Below are 18,060 nucleotides of genomic sequence, written 5' to 3' on the forward strand. Positions count from 1 at the left end.
AGCAAAAAAGAAACAGTGGTCAGACGACCTTCCGAAACTTTGTAATTAAAGTGTATAATATACGGTTTTGAGATTAGGACTCCGGAACAAAATTCTCGGAAATCACATAGAAAGTTTCTCGGGTCAGATAAAGCGGCCACGCAAAGTTTGAGCACCAACGGAAGAAATATGGGGGTGCGGTGTGCAAAACCAAGATTCGCCGAAACTCGGATTATCGTGAAAAATGTGTTAAAGCTCGTTATTTGAGGTGAAATCGAACAGATTGATTCCTAAAATGAGCTCGGACGCGTGATTGAAAAACGGGGAGAAAAAGAAACAGGTCCGATTTACGACCTTTTGAACTATTTGAAATTGAAGTGTATAATACACGGTTTTTCGGGATTTCGGGGTCCCGGAACAAAATTCTCTGGAAATCACATAGAAAGTTCCTCGGGTTAGATAAAGCAGTCACGCAAAGTTTGAGCAGCAACGGAAGACATTTGAGGGTGCCGGTGTGCCACAAACCAGCATTTGCCGAAACTCGGATTATCGTGAAAAATGTGTTAAAGCTCGTTATTTGAGGCTGAAATCGAACAGGTTAATTTCTGAAATGAGCTCGGACGCGTGATTGAAAAACAGGGAGAAAATGAAACAGGGTCCGATACGACCTTCCGAACGGCTGAAATTAAAGTGTATAATACACGGTTTTTCGGGATTCCGGGGTCCCGGAACAAAACTCTCTGGAAATCACATAGAAAGATCCTCGGGTCAGATAAAGCAGCCACGCAAAGTTTGAGCACCAACGGAAGACATTTGGGGGTGCCGGTGTGCCACAAACCAGCATTCGCCGAAACTCGGATTATCGTGAAAAATGTGGTAAAGCTCCTTATTTGAGGCTGAAATCGAACAGGTTAACTCCTGAAATTAGCTCGGACGCGTGATTGAAAAATAGGGAGAAAAAGAAAAAGGGTCCGGTACGACCTTCCGAACGGCTGAAATTGAAGTGTATAATACACGGTTTTTCGGGATTCCGGGGTTCCGGAACAAAATTCTCCGGAAATCACATAGAAAGTTGCTCGGGTCAGATAAAGCGGCCACGCAAAGTTTGAGCACCAACGGAAGACATTTGGGGTGCGGTGTGCGAGAAACCAAAGATTCACGAAACTCGGATTATCGTGAAAAATATGTTAAAGCTCCTTATTTTAGGCTGAAATCGAACAGGTTAACTCCTGAAATGAGCTCGGAAGCGTGATTGAAAAACGGGGAGAAAAAGAAACAGGGTCCGGTACGACCTTTTGAACGACTGAAATTGAAGTGTATAATAAACGGTTTTTCGGGATTCCGGGGTCCCGGAACAAAATTTTCCGGAAATCACATAGAAAGTTCCTCGGGTCGGATAAAGCGGCCATGCAAAGTTTGAGCACCAACGGAAGACATTTGAGGGTGCCGGTGTGCCACAAACCAGCATTCGCCGAAACTCGGATTATCGTGAAAAATGTGTTAAAGCTCGTTATTTGAGGCTGAAATCGAACAGGTTAATTCCTGAAATGAGCTCGGACGCGTGATTGAAAAACAGGGAGAAAAAGTAACAGGGTCCAGCACGACCTTCCGAACGGCTGAAATTGAAGTGTATAATACACGGTTTTTCGGGATTCCGGGGTCCCGGAACGAAATTCTCCGGAAATCACATAGAAAGTTGCTCGGGTCAGATAAAGCGGCCACGCAAAGTTTGAGCACCAACGGAAGACATTTGGGGGTGCCAGTGTGCCAGAAACCAGCATTCGCCGAAATTCGGATTATCGTGAAAAATGTGTTAAAGCTCGTTATTTGAGGCAGAAATCGAACAGGTTAATTTCTTAAATGAGCTCGGACGCGTGATTGAAAAACAGGGAGAAGAATAAACAGGGTCCGGTAAGACCTTCCGAACGGCTGAAATTGAAGTGTATAATACACGGTTTTTGGGGATTCCGGGGTCCCGGAACAAAATTCTCCGGAAATTGAAGTGTACTATGTGCATTTTCTGATTGCCAGTTTAATGTTGCTTCTGCAGCACTTATTTGTTTTGAGGAACCATCAGGGTTTTTGATGACTGGATTTTTAATTTTCCAAGAATGTTTTGAATTTTCGTTTACGAACACATAGTAAGTACAACCACAAAGGAGGTTGAATAGAATCGAAGTTGTAATCCTAAGATTAAGGAGTAGAAGCTAGAACTTATATTAGGAACAAGAGTAAAGAACAAGAGTAAAGAAGATTTTTATGTGAAGTGTTTTTTGGTTTCAACTTAGCTTGTGTTTGTAAGCTCACAAGCCTCTCTATTTATACTACTCAAGGGAGGTTACATGATAAGCATGCCACACACACTTGGCACACCTTTGTGCTACACCTTGCACTACACTTAAGACACTTTGCTAACTTATTTATCTTACACTTAGCACCTATGTAGTGTTTACACCTAGCATACAATATTACTACAAACAATTTACCTTAATGGTAAATTTAGATTATTTATTTACATTTACATTTATTTGTCTTATTCTACATTCTCTTGTCTTATTCGCCCTCTCTCCAGAAAAGGGCGGCGTTTACATTGAGCTGTCACTGTCATCAGAATCACTTTCTTCACTTCTTGAGAGATATTCATCGACATATATTTTAAGACCGGGAATATATCTCTTAACCATACGTGGATGCCTATCAACTCTGAATCTTGGGTGATCATGATGATTGATGGGCCAGGAGTACTGGCTATGAAAGACATCTAACATTTCTCTGATTTTTTGAACAAATTTTTGAGGATACGTGTCAGTATGATGCCAATTTGCTGTGAGTAAGCAAAATAACCTTCCATCCACGGTAGAGTCATTTACTCCATTGAGGGCAGCTAGTTCACGTGTTCGCCTGCTGAAATGTTTTTCTTTAGCGAAAGATCCCTTATATTATGTTCTGACCTGGGTGTCGTATCTTCGTTGCACCTATGTAGTGTTTACACCTAGCATACATGATTACTACAAACAATTTACCTTAATGGTAAATTTAGATTATTTATTTACATTTACATTTATTTGTCTTATTCTACATTCTCTTGTCTTATTGTATAATACACGGTTTTTCGGGATTCCGGGGTCCCGGAACAAAATTCTCCGGAAATCACATAGAAAGTTCCTCGGGTCAGATAAAGCGACCACGCAAAATTTGAGCACCAACGGAAGACATTTGGAGGTGCCGGTGTGGCGGTGTGCCACAAACCAGCATTCGCCGAAACTCGGATTATCGTGAAAAATGTGTTAAATCTCGTTATTTGAGGCTGAAATCGAACAGGTTAATTCCTGAAATGAGCTCGGATGCGTGATTGAAAAGCATGGAGAAAAAGAAACAGGGTCCGGTACGACCTTCCGAACGGCTGAAATTGAAGGGTATAATACACGGTTTTTCGGGATTCCAGGGTCCCGGAACAAAATTCTCCGGAAATCACATAGAAAGTTACTCGGGTCAGATAAAGCGGCCATGCAAAGTTTGAGCACCAACAGAAGACATATGGGGGTGCGGTGTGCAAAACCAAAGATTCGCGAAACTCGGATTATCGTGAAAAATGTGTTAAAGCTCGTTATTTGAGGCTGAAATCGAACAGGCTAATTCCTGAAATGAGCTCGGACGCTTGATTGAAAAACAGGGAGAAAAAGAAATAGGGTCTGGCACGACCTTCCGAACAGCTGAAATTGAAGTGTATCATACACGGTTTTTCGAGATTTCGGGGTCCCGGAACAAAATTCTCCGGAAATCACATAGAAAGTTGTTCGGGTCAGATAAAGCGGCCACGCAAAAAATTGAGCACCAACGGAAGACATTTGGGGGTGCCAGTGTGCCACAAACCAGCATTCGCTAAAACTCGGATTATCGTGAAAAATGGGTTAAAGCTCGTTATTTGAGGCTGAAATCGAACAGGTTAAATCCTGAAATGAGCTCGGACGCTTGATTGAAAAACAGGGAGAAAAAGAAACAGGGTCCGGTACGACCTTCCGAACGGCTGAAATTGAAGTGTATAATACACGGTGTTTCGGGATTCCGGGGTCCCGGAACAAAATTCTCCGGAAATCACATAGAAAGTTGCTCGAGTCAGATAAAGCGGCCACGCAAAGTTTGAGCACCAACGGAAGACATTTGGGGGTGCCGATGTGCCACAAACCAGCATTCGCCGAAACTCGAATTATCGTGAAAAATGTATTAAAGCTCGTTATTTGAGTCTGAAATCGAACAGGTTAATTCCTGAAATGAGCTCGGACGCGTGATTGAAAAACAGGGAGAAAAAGAAACAGGGTCCGGTACGACCTTCCGAACGGCAGAAATTGAAGTGTATAATACACGGTTTTTTGGGATTCAGGGGTCCCGGAACAAAATTCTCCGGAAATCACATAGAAAGTTCCTCGGGTCAGATAAAGCGGCCACGCAAAATTTGAGCACCACCGGAAGACATTTGGGAGTGCCGGTGTGGCAGTGTGCCACAAACCAGCATTCGCCGAAACTCGGATTATCGTGAAAAATGTGTTAAATCTCGTTATTTGAGGCTGAAATCGAACAGGGTAATTCCTGAAATGAGCTCGGACGCGTGATTGAAAAGCATGGAGAAAAATAAAAAGGGTCCGGTACGACCTTCCGAACGGCTGAAATTGAAGGGTATAATACACGGTTTTTCGGGATTCCGGGGTCCCGGAACAAAATTCTCCGGAAATCACATATAAAGTTCCTCGGGTCAGATAAAGCGGCAATGCAAAGTTTGAGCACCAACGGATGACATTTGGGGGTGGCGGTGTGCCACAAACCAGCATTCGCCGAAACTCGGATTATCGTGAAAAATTTGTTAAAACTCGTTATTTGAGGCTGAAATCGAACAGGTTAATTTCTGAAATGAGCTCTGACGCGTGATTGAAAAACAGGGAGAAAAAGAAACAGGGTCCGGCACGACCTTCCGAACGGCTGAAATTGAAGTGTATAGTACACGGTTTTTCGGGATTCAGGGGTCCCGGAACAAAATTCTCCGGAAATCACATAGAAAGTTGATCGGGTCGAGAAAGCGGCCATGCAAAGTTTGAGCACCAACGGAAGACATTTGGGGGTGCGGTGTGTCGAAACCAAAGATTCGCCGAAACTCGGATTAAAAGCGTGAAAAATGTGTTAAAGCTCCTTATTTGAGGTGAAATCGAAACAGGTTAACTCTGAAATGAGGTCGGACGCGTGATTGAAAAATAGGAGAAAAAGAAACAAGGTCCCGCACGACCTTCCGAACGGGTGAAATTGAAGTGTATAATACACGGTTTTTCGGGATTCAGGAACAAAATTCTCCGGAAATCACATAGAAAATTTCTCGGGTCAGATAAAGCGGCCACGCAAATTGAGCACCAACGGAAGACATTTGGGGGTGCCGGTGTGCCAGAAACCAGCATTCACCGAAACTCGGATTATCGGGAAAAATGTGTTAAAGCTCGTTATTTAAGGCAGAAATCGAACAGGTTAATTTCTGAAATGAGCTCGGACGCGTGATTGAAAAACAGGGAGAAAAAAAACAGGGTCCGGTACGACCTTCCGAACGGCGGAAATTGAAGTGTATAATACACGGTTTTTCGGGATTCCGGGGTCCCGGAACAAAATTCTCCGGAAATCACATAGAAAGTTTCCCGGGCCAGATAAAGCGGCCACACAAAGTTTAAGCTCCAACGGATGACATTTGGGGGTGCCGGTGTGCCACAAACCAGCATTCGCCGAAACTCGGATTATCGTGAAAAATGTGTTAAAGCTCGTTATTTGAGGCTGAAATCGAACAGGTTAATTCCTGAAATGAGCTCGGACGCGTGATTGAAAAACAGGGAGAAAAAGAAACAGGGTCCGGTACGACCTTTTGAACGGTATTAATACTCGTTATCCGAGGCTGAAATCGAATAAGTTAACTACTGAAATGAACTTGGACGCGTGATAAAAAAAACCGGGAGAAAAAGAAACAGGGTCCGGTAAGTGTATAATACACAGCTTTTCGGGATTTCAGGGTACCGGAACAAAATTCTCCGGAAATCGCGCAGAGAGTTCCTCGGGTCAGATAAAGAGGCCACGCAAAATTAGAGTAATAACAGAAGACATTTGGAGGTGCCGGTATGCCATAAACCAGCATTCGGCGAACCTCGGATAATCGAGAAAAATGTATTAATACTCGTTATACGAGGCTGAAATCGAATATGTTAACTCCTGAAATGACCTCGGACGCGTGATAAAAAAATCGGGGGAAAAAGAAACAGGACCCGGTACGACCTCCGAACGGCTCAAATTGAAGTGTAAAATAGACGGTTTTCAAGGATTCCAGGGTACCGGAACAAAATTCCCCGAAAATCGCGCAGAAACCTCCTCGGGTCAGATAAAGAGGCCACGCAAAATTTGAGTGGCAACAGAACATATTTGGTGATGCCGGTATGCCATAAACCAGCATTCGTCGAACCTCGGATAATCGTGAAAAATGTATTAATACTCGTTATCCGAGGCTTAAATCGAATAGGTTAACTCCTGCAATGACCTCAGATGCGTGTTAAAAAAACCGGGGGAAAAAGAAACAGGGTCCGGTACGACCTCCCGAACGGGTCAAATTGAAGTGCATATATAATACACGGTTTTTCGGGATTTCAGAATACCGGAACAAAATTTTCCAGAAATCGCGGAGAAACTACTCGGGTCAGATAAAGAGGCCACGCAAAATTTGAGTAGCAACGGAACATATTTGGGGGTGCCGGTATGCCATAAACCAGCATTCGTCGAACCTCGGATAATCGTGAAAAATGTAATAATACTCGTTATCCGAGGCTGAAATCGAATAGGTTAACTCCTGAAATGACCTCGGACGCGTGATAAAAAAACCGGGGGAAAAAGAATAAGGGTCCGGTACGACCTCCCGAACGGCTCAAACTGAAGTGCATATATAATACACGGTTTTTCGGGATTCCAGGGTACCGAAACATAATTCTCCATAAATTGCGCAGAAAGCTACTTGGGTCAGATAAAGGGGCCACGCAAAATATGAGTAGCAACGGAACATATTTGGGGGTGCCGGTATGTCATAAACCAGCATTCGTCGAACCTCGGCTAATCATGAAAAATGTATTAATACTCGTTATCCGAGGCTGAAATCGAATAGGTTAACTCCTGAAATGACCTTGGACGCGTGATAAAAAAACCGGGGGGAAAAGAAACAGGGTCCGGTACGACCTCCCAAACGGGTCAAATTGAAGTGCATATATAATACACGGTTTTTTGGGATTACAGGTTACCGGAACAAAATTCTCCGGAAATCACGTAGAAAGCTCCTCGGGTCAGATAAAGAGGTCACGCAAAATTTGAGTAGCAACGGAACATATTTGGGGGTGCCGGTATGCCATAAACCAGCATTCGTCGAACCTCGGATAATCGCGAAAAATGTATTAATACTCGTTATCCGAGGCTGAAATCGAATAGGTTAACTCCTGAAATGACCTCGGACGCGTGATAAAAAAACTGCGAGAAAAAGAAACAGGGCCCGGTACGACCTCCCGAACGGCTCAAATTGAAGTGTATAATACACGGTTTTTCGGGATTCCAGGGTACCGGAACAAAATTCTCCGGAAATCGCGGAGAAAGCTCCTGGGGTCAGATAAAGAGACCACGCAAAATTTGAGTAGCAATGGAACATATTTGGGAGTGCCGGTATACCATAAACCAGCATTCGTCGAACATCGGATAATCGTGAAAAATGTATTAATACTCGTTATCCGAGGCTGAAATCGAATAGGTTAACTCCTGAAATGACCTTGGACGCGTGATAAAAAAACCGGGGGGAAAAGAAACAGGGTCCGGTACGACCTCCCAAACGGGTCAAATTGAAGTGCATATATAATACACGGTTTTTTGGGATTACAGGTTACCGGAACAAAATTCTCTGGAAATCACGCAGAAAGCTCCTCGGGTCAGATAAAGAGGCCACGCAAAATTTGAGTAGCAACGGAACATATTTGGGGGGTAGGTATGCCATAAACCAAAGATTCGTCGAACCTCGGATAATCGCGAAAAATGTATTAATACTCGTTATCCGAGGCTGAAATCGAATAGGTTAACTCCTGAAATGACCTCGGGCACGTGATAAAAAAACTGCGAGAAAAAGAAACAGGGCCCGGTACGACCTCCCGAACGGCTCAAATTGAAGTGTATAATACACGGTTTTTCGGGATTCCAGGGTACCGGAACAAAATTCTCCGGAAATCGCGGAGAAAGCTCCTGGGGTCAGATAAAGAGACCACGCAAAATTTGAGTAGCAATGGAACATATTTGGGAGTGCCGGTATACCATAAACCAGCATTCGTCGAACCTCGGATAATCGTGAAAAATGTATTAATACTCGTTATCCGAGGCTGAAATCGAATAGGTTAACTCCTGAAATGACCTCGGACGCGTGATAAAAAAACCGGGAGAAAAAGAAACAGGGCCCGGTACGACCTCCCGAACGGCTCAAATTGAAGTGTATAATGCACGGTTTTCCGGGATTCCAGGGTACCGGAACAAAATTCTCCGGAAATCGCGCAGAAAGCTCCTCGGGTCAGATAAAGAGACCACGCAAAATTTGAGTTGCAACGGAACATATTTGGTGGTGTCGGTATGCCATAAACCAGGATTCGTTGAACCTCGGATAATCGTGAAAAATGTATTAATACTCGTTATCCGAGGCTGAAATCAAATAGGTTAACTACTGAAATGAACTCGGACACGTGATAAAAAAATCGGGAGAAAAAGAAACAGGGTCCGTTACGACCTCTCGAACGGCTCAAATTGAAGTGTATAATACACGGTTTTTCGGGATTACAGGATACCGAAACAAAATTCTCCGGAAATCACGCAGAAAGCTCCTCAGGTCAGATAAAGAGGCCACGCAAAATTAGAGTGACAACGGAAGGCATTTGGGGGTGCCGGTATGCCATAAACCAGCATTCGTCGAACCTCGGATAATCCTGAAAAATGTATTAATACTCGTTATCCGAGGCTGAAATCGAATAGGTTAACTACTGAAATGAACTCGGACGCGTGATAAAAAAACCGGGAGAAAAAGAAACAGGGTCCGGTACGACCTCCCGAACGGCTCAAATTGAAGTGTATAATACACGGTTTTTCGGGATTCCAGGGTACCGGAACAAAATTCTCCGGAAATCGCGCAGAAAGTTCCTCGGGTCAGATACAGAGGCCACGCAAAATTAGAGTAACAATGGAAGACATTTGGGGTGCCGGTATGCCATAAACCAGCATTCGTCGAACCTCGGATAATCGTGAAAAATGTATTAATACTCGTTATCTGAAGCTGAAATCGAATAGGTTAACTCCTGAAATAACCTCGGACGCGTGATAAAAAAACCGGGAGAAAAAGAAACTGGTCCGGTACTACCTCCCGAACGGCTCAAATTGAAGTGTAATACACGGTTTTTCGAGATTCCAGGGTACCGGAACAAAATTCTCCGGAAATCGCGGAGAACGTTCTTTGGGTCAGATAAAGCGGTCACGCAAAATTTGAGTAGCAACGGAAGACATTTGGGGATGCCGGTATGCCATAAACCAACATTCGTCGAACCTCGGATAATCGTGAAAAATGTATTAATACTCGTTATCTGAGGGTGAAATCGAATAGGTAAGACGGGTCAAATAGTTTGAAAGTGGTGACATTTTTTGCCCCCACCACCCCACTTGTTGCTTGTCCTATTAGGAAAGTGGTATTGTATTTGACCCGTCTTTAGTTATAGGCGGATATGTGCCGTCTATAATGAGATTTTGTGTAGTTAATATACAAGTTACATTTATAGAGAAAATTGAAGGGGACATATCAATTTATTTTTCCACAATCTTCTTTTTGTTTTTTGTTTTTGTTTTTATTTTTCCACAATCTTCTTATTGAAAGTGTCTTTTAACTTAATAATAATAATAAAAAAAAAAAAACAGAAATTAAAAACAAAAGGCAAAAAACGTCGCCTGAGAGATTCGAACTCTCGCGGGGGGACCCCATGCACTTAGCAGGCACACACCTTAACCACTCGGCCAAAGCGACTTTCTTGTGAATTGTCACGTTAAAACTCATTTATATATTATACAAATTTAAACTACAGCTACAATAATAGATGTTACATTGATGGAGAAAATTAATAGATGTTACATTGATGGAGAAAATTGAAGGGACATCACTTTCTTTTTTTGCTTCCATAAAAAAACAGACAAGGAAGAAAAAAAAAAAAGGCAATAATCGTCGCCTGAGAGATTCGAACTCTCGCGGGGAAACCCCATGTACTTAGCAGGCACACGCCTTAACCACTCGGCCAAAGCGACTTTGATGTCTACTTTTCCAGTTATATTGTTAATACACATTTGGTGTAAGCTTGATACACGTAGAAAATTAAAGAAGATATATCACCTATTCCTCCACAATCATATTATATTATTTCAAAGTTTTTTTTCCCCTAACACATTTGATAGTTGAATGATTTACAAAATTGAAAAATTACTCGGACTTGTAAAAGATGAACTTGCACTCAGACAATTTGAAAAACGACATTTGCATCAATAATCGATATTAATACTCGTTTAATTATGCAAGTAATTAGGGTCGATTGAGACGGTGGTGAAATTATTCATTCCTTTTTAATATAAGATCTTAAACTATATACTTTTCGAAATACAATAATGAAAAATATCGTTTTTTTTAAAGTATATAGGGTTGTCTCAAAACCCCATAACTTGCCATTTCATTTTAATTCTAGTCTTCTAGAAAGAACAATAGGAATGACTTCTATGTAAATTTGCATGGAGTAATGACCAAATTGATGACTTAACTAACTACAGTAATGATTTTTAAAACGGATTTTCTATCGTGTGTTAAGGACACACATTAATAAGTTAAATGTAATCAAATTCACGAAATACATGAGATTCAAATATTAATTCATTTTTACCATAAATTATGAAAATGCTTATAATTTTTTATCATATGTAAATTATTAATGTCTACTCTTAAAATACACAGTTAAAAATAATCATTTTTAAAATGGTAGTATCATGTTAGGGAGCTTGTCCACTTTGTAACACACGGCATAAAGGTGGCATCTTATGCAAGAAAATCCAATTTTACAATAGAGAAAGTTACACTTTGTATATTTATAACTTAAAAATTATAAAGACTAAATGTGCTTTTCCTCCTTTGGCAAATGCTATACATGAGAGAAGTGTCATTCCCAAGGCATGAGTAAGTGTAATAAGAGATGTAAAGAATTGAATTTTGGTGTGATACGTACGTGAAAAGGTTAGGTCTAGAATTGAAAAGAAAAGGGTTCAAAGAGACAGTCAAAAAGGTCATTTCCTTATTACATGGGTGTAAAGATTTGGGTGTTGAAATGACCCTATTTGCAAAAGTATCTATTCTTAACTTATTTCGTGGCCTTCTCTTCAAGTAAGCTCTTTCAAAATTAAATTCATTTACTCATAACATCACCAGATAATACTGAGTTTTTGTTATTGGATAATATTGAGTTTTGATATTATTTTGATCTAATGTATAATGTATATATGTAGAGTTTATTAAAATGATGGACTCGATCGACATTGAGGTTTTGTAAGAGCAACATGTATGATCACTAAAAAGATGGACTCTATAAAAGAGTATGTGAGAGAGTGTATCCGAGGACTATAAGATATGCATGATGCATTAAAAAATGGATTTTGTTTAAAAGTATGTGAAAGAGTGATATCTAAATTACTCAGTATTAAAAATGGATTTTATCATTATTCTTTCATTAAATTATGAGTCTTGTGTTTGAAGCTTATTTATGTCCTTACGTTTAGTATGGAGTAGTATTTTGGAACCACTTCTCATGTAGTCATGTACAAATGACAATACTCCTTGTCATCCAAACCAAAGGTAACAGTTGCTTTATCATACTTGTCGAAACACGTTTTGCAACGTGAATATATCTTTAATTATATATTATTAAAAATTATAAAAATTTGATATTCTTATAGTATTCATGACGATAAATCAAACAATATCTCACATGACTATATTTTGTGATCTTATAGATTAAGAATAATATCAAAGATTATCTGCGACCATAAATAGGAGAAAAAAGATTGTACATCAGATGTACTACCTCATACTCAATGAGTTTTTGAGTTTTTGTGTTTTTTTTTTTTTTATTTCTATAGAATTTATAAATTACATTTTAGTTTTATGACGTCCAAAATCAAATTTTTCTGAGTTATATGTAATTTTTTTGAGTTATAATGTAACTTTTTGAGATTAATGTTTAAGTAAATGAACTCAAAAACTTTATAATAAAACTCAAAAAATTTATCTAAATGCTCAAAAACTATATCATCTGATGTACTACTTAAGATGTATAATCCACTTATTGTCATAAATAGTGTCAAAAAGCAAGTATAACCTTTAGTTTGAATGAGAGGGAATATCAAGTATGTAGAGCCTATGAAATGGTTGAACTTTGCATAAGAACATGTGAGAAAGTGATACAAAGACTCGGTATTATCCGGAAGTATCATTATTGTTGTTTTATTATTAGTCTTGTGTTTGTGGTTATTTAAGCCTTCAAGTAAAGGTATCTTTGTCTCATTGTTTATATACATAATTATGTAAATATCCAAGTAGAGTATTGTTGTCACTTTGACCATATACTCTAGCATGCAAACCACAAACTTTTAGGGTTTGAATGTTAGTCTTCACGTAGTATAAATGCGATAAGTGACCAAGTCCCTGGATTTATGGTTTCGTTGGTCCACTTTGCTTCCCTTGAACCATTGCATATCATTTTGGTTTTTGACCATTTTAAGATTATAATTAACACAAATTAAATATATACTTATTTTTGGGAGCAAGAATTTTAATTTGAGGAGAATGTGGGATAAGAAATCATGACCTTACACCCTTTTAACTTTTATTTAAGTCATCTCCATGCCCTTCCCTAAATTGAGTTATAAGTTGAATATGTGTTTACTTCCATCAAATATCGCTTTTCCGACAAACTTTTTGAGCTTTTATCATTATATACGATAAAACGATTAGAAAAGCGACTATAACAATAATAATAATGGTGAAATGAAATTTCTTTCTCTTCAATTGACAACCAGCAATGAAATTACATTTCTTTTCCTCCGTTTTATCCATTTTATTTTTTTACGTTTTATATTCTTTGTGAGCTGCATTTAATAAAAAATTATATTCGCTCCTTTATAATTAATAGCTAGCTTCCAAACACTTTATAATCAATAACTTGAGATATACATACATACATACAAACGAGGTAGTTAAAATTTAATAAGAAGAATGATTGGAATTAAGAGTCATACACACTAAAAGGTCGGTACATGGTGTAGGTTTATTTATCAAGAAAGGGTGAACGAAGCCTATATGTTGTCCAAACATCACATGCAACCCAACATCTCTTGGTAGTAAATTGTAATGTTTTTGTTTTGGACTTGTGGATCCTTTAGCATTGAAATAAAGACGTTTCTTCTTAAACTATTTTTTAATTTACTAGTATCAAAATAGACTAGTAACAACCTAGATAGATCACCGCTATTTAGGTGCATGTTAAAAAAAATTATATAAGACAGTTTTACTCATTACTTCTCTAAAAAAGATAATAGTGGAGCAAAGCACAAAATGGATAATTATCTATTCTGCTGATAATTTTATGATTCGTCGAGTGTAGTGAAAATCACTGTTACTATATTACATACCGAGTATTATATTTCACCATTTAACTTTGTAAATTACAACATTGTATCATGTAATTGGAGTGGTAGATTTAGCGGGCTCGCTTTCACGTACGGTATAATGAAAAATTTAAAAGCTTAATTAAAACCTATGAAAGTTTATTTGCCTTTTGTCGATACTTAATTGTTTCCGCTGAAAACTTTACCCTTCTAGAGTTCTAGCTGTTAATTCTAACCCTTTTTAGATAACTATAAATTCTGACTCCGCTACTGTCTCATTATGTTGATATCGAACAATGTTGCAAGTGATCCAAAATACAAACCTACTTCTTTTAAATGAAAAGAGCCCTTCGAAATGGGAAAAGATGACATACTACTTGAATTTGGTCCAAGTGAAAGTATCATTGGTCGTGTTCTAAAATGGTTGCACATGCTTGAGATAATGATTTATTTCTTTTATTTGTCATCCCAATTCAATTAATTGACTTTGGGTCCTATCTACGTAGTCTAAACTATTTAATTTTGTAGGCTTATCAACTTGATTAAGGTAAAAGTACTTGTATTTATAATGGCAAATTGTTGCGATTTTATTTTATGAATATCATTCACAAGTCACAAAATATGTCCATGTTCTTTGATAACTTTTGATCATTTTAGTTGTATTCGCGCATATTATTATCGTATATCTTAACTAAGATTTTTAGTTGAAGACAAACAAATTCCAAAAATGACGAACTAACAACATAGAGTAATAACGTAAACTAGTAAAGATATCAAAAAGTTCTTTTAAATTCAATTTTTTGTTATCCGAGAGGAGGCATCGCTCGAACTATTTTGTCAACCTGACCACTCTTTAGCTCCACCACTGAATAAGGTGTAACTAAGTTTTTTTTTTCCTTTGTTTTTGTGTTAAAATAATCGATAACTATTGATTGGAACAGGTAAAATATAACAATTATCCCGATTTGAGGTCATAAATATTCAGGAAGGCAAACGTTAACTAGTTTAGTTGATAAAGTTATAAATGTGCAATTCATTATCTGTATACAAACCCTGGTATCAAAATCGCCCTTGTGAATTGTGACTACCTTTACTAGTTTAAGGCAAAATATAAATATTGAGAAGCAATTATCCATTCCTCATGAAGACGCCGCATCATGACACACATCATTTGCATCGTATCTTCTCGTTAAATCCCTTGATCTTGATAGTACAACTTTCACACTTTATAATATAATTTTAACGACCAAATTCATAAATCTTAAATCTAAGTCATGCATTATTAATCACATATCATAGTATGATTAATTATCATGATTATATCATATGATCAATGACAATGATTGCATGCAGTTGATCCCATGCTTTGCGTAATCATATCATTAATCAAACATCAATCTTTTTTTTTTTGATTTTATAAATGCCAACTTTTGTTCATCCAGCCAACGGCGTGCTCTCTTCTTCATAATAACTCAACTTATTCATGTATCGGTGAATTGTTAACATATTTAGATAGATTTTCGTACTTGTATCAATTATTACTCCATTAGTCAACATATTTTTCTTTTGAGACGTGACTAGGCAATATTTTTATTTCATTGAATACTCGAAAAGCATCGAAGTAGCGATCTTTAAATTAACTTAATTGGTAAAGTTATGAGATATGATACTCATGAACTTATTTGATTTCCGCATGTATGAAAAACGCCCTTGTAGGTAGCTCCCTTGCAATAAACGAGTCCTTTTATAGATTGAGTGGTTACGAAGTGATCATTTTACGATAAGTTTATAGTTACGTAGAATTATCTATTTAATTGCATGAGAAAATAATTCATATTCTCGTCGCCATGCTGCCATGCATACTCTAAATTTTTCTTTTCAAGTTTATTCTACATTTAATACGTTTAATTAGTTCATGCATGCCATCATATAAACCTACTTAATTACCTATTATAAAACCTTAAGAGTAATAATCTACAACAAAGAGTCCGAAACTTTAAAATTACTACGGTGCTAAACTTAAATTCAATTCGGATAGTTGTAGTCGAAAAGAACATGAACTAAATTACGAATACTAAAGTTGTTTAAAAAATCGACAACAAATAGCCACCCATAGACATTCGACACGCATTCAGGTATCACTATTATAGTAGCTCTTGAGATTATTACTGATATAAATTTAAATGGTAAAAGATATGCATTTGTTAAAGGCATTTTTATTATAATTAATTAATTATTAAAATATAATTAAAAAACTAAGCATACTTTACGTTACAAGGACACACACGCCTAGTATTATATTCACTACAACTTAATTCCTTGACCTATATAAGTCAGTCCAAATCACACAATTATCATAAAACTCAAAACATACTTACATACCCTTAATTTTTAGGCACTATCCTACATAATATAGGTCATAGTCCTACTACTAAAACATAGTATCATATCATATATCATTCCTAGATACAAATGGAATCCTTAGGCCTTAATAATATTACTTCAAATGTGGCTAATAGTCCGTCACCACGGACTAAAAGAAAGCACAATCAACAACAGCAGCAGCAACAGAGCGAAACACCCCAAAATACCGTAAGGTATTTGGGTGTTCGCAGAAGGCCTTGGGGTAGATATGCGGCCGAGATAAGGGATCCTACTACCAAGGAGCGCCATTGGCTTGGCACGTTTGACACGGCCGAGGAAGCTGCTTTAGCTTATGATCGGGCTGCTCGATCCATGCGTGGCCCGTCCCGGGCTAGGACCAATTTTGTGTACTCAGACTCACCACCTGGGTCCACAGTTACATCAATATTATCCCCTGATGACCAGTCTCAGCTTAACCAACTTTTCTTTAGTGGGCCTGGGCCCACTGGTGGGCTTAACACACTTTCAGCCCAAAACCAAGATAATTCTACAAGTCAAGCTAATTTATGGACTTGTTGGTCCAATAATTATTTTCAGTCTCATGATAATATTATCGTCAATAATAACAATAATAATAATAATAATCCGTCTGAAGTGGAGCTCCCACCTCTACCCGAGGATATTACTTCGAGTTATAACATGGGTATCGGTATGGATATGGATATGAATGTGAATATGGATCAATGGGTCGGAAATGACCCAAATGGGTTTGGTTTCTCAGGTCACATTGGACCTATTGGGTTTGACAATATGGGACTCGATACAAGTGGTTCTAGTGACGGGTCATACCCATTCAATCCATATGACAACCCGTATAATCAAATTGTTTCGGATCCAGCATTCGGAGTATTTGACTTGGGTTCGTCGTCTACTTATAAATTTTGATTTTTTTTTTTCCTCGCAAATTATAATGAAGCAAGTGCATTATTCAAAATTCGCCTCTTTCTTTTCGGCTGCCAAAAAAAAAAAAAAAAAAATCGCCTCACATATTTTAACGGGAAAATGGACGTGGCGAATTGGAGCGAACGGATAAGTATTTGCTTTGCTCGATTAGAGTAATTTAAAGAAGAGAACGTAACAAACTACGTAGTACGGAGTATTCTTTACTCTATTTCTCTTCTACTATTTGTTTCGAAAATCTTATATTTCATTTTTATGATTGTAAATCTTAATTTCATTTGTTTCACACACGTACTAAAGGCTTGTAATTTGAGATTAATACTTATTAATCTTATCTTAATTTCATTTTTATGATTTTCGTAGTACAACTTTTACTCAATACGTCACACAATCCCCTAAGTGCTTGATCGCCTTTCTCTAGCCTGCAAATGAACTTGCTTGTCAAATGGGTTTTCCTAGAATTCAATTTAATAATTGTATTTGATAATTACATTTGATTAATAAGGTGTTGGTTGTATGATATCGTATTGAATTATTCCAAATAGCCTATACACCACAACTAACAACTAATCTCATTATGATAATAGTCTGTAGATCTTAAACAAATAATAACCTCGAATTCAATTTGCTTCTAAAAAACATTTGTTCGATTCATTAGTATGTGATTAACAAATTAAAGATATGTTTTACCTCCAAATTATTGTTTTTAATTGAAGAAATTTGATTAATTTGAGAGGTTGTGCGGTTAGAAATTGAGAGAATTAGGTTTAGTGTGATTTTTACCAAGGGTATACAAATGGAAGTATCGCGCAAAAAGTACTGTAATGAGTAAAAAGTGTGTTGCGAAAAGAAATTACGATTTTTAATTGCTTAATTAATTTGTCATTATGTGAGTTGTCGATCAGCATAACTTTTATAGTTACCCCTTCATCTTAATTATTTGTTTACCTTTAATTAAAATACCTTATAAATAATATCAAAATTAAATAAATG

General features: G+C 37.8%; 1 protein-coding gene and 2 non-coding genes across 3 annotated transcripts; 1 reads left to right on the plus strand and 2 right to left on the minus strand.

The window, feature by feature from the left end:
• Window positions 1–9,990: 9,990 nt before the first annotated feature.
• TRNAS-GCU (transfer RNA serine (anticodon GCU)) lies at window positions 9,991–10,072 on the minus strand. Its single transcript has one exon. It is a non-coding gene; the product is annotated as a tRNA-Ser (tRNA).
• Window positions 10,073–10,265: 193 nt separating this feature from the next.
• Window positions 10,266–10,347, minus strand: TRNAS-GCU (transfer RNA serine (anticodon GCU)). The gene has a single exon. It is a non-coding gene; the product is annotated as a tRNA-Ser (tRNA).
• A 5,868-nt stretch (window positions 10,348–16,215) lies between these two features.
• Window positions 16,216–17,052, plus strand: LOC141621056 (uncharacterized). The gene has a single exon (XM_074437774.1). It carries the CDS (start codon window positions 16,216–16,218, stop codon window positions 17,050–17,052), a length of 837 nt encoding a protein of 278 aa, XP_074293875.1.
• The last annotated feature ends 1,008 nt before the right edge of the window (window positions 17,053–18,060 follow it).

The sequence above is a fragment of the Silene latifolia genome, chromosome X, assembly GCF_048544455.1.
Source record: "Silene latifolia isolate original U9 population chromosome X, ASM4854445v1, whole genome shotgun sequence".
NCBI lineage: Eukaryota > Viridiplantae > Streptophyta > Magnoliopsida > Caryophyllales > Caryophyllaceae > Silene > Silene latifolia.

Coding starts and splice junctions, on each gene's coding strand:
- LOC141621056 (XM_074437774.1), top strand. CDS start 16,216: ATGGAATCCTTAGGCCTTAATAATATTACTTCAAATGTGGCTAATAGT.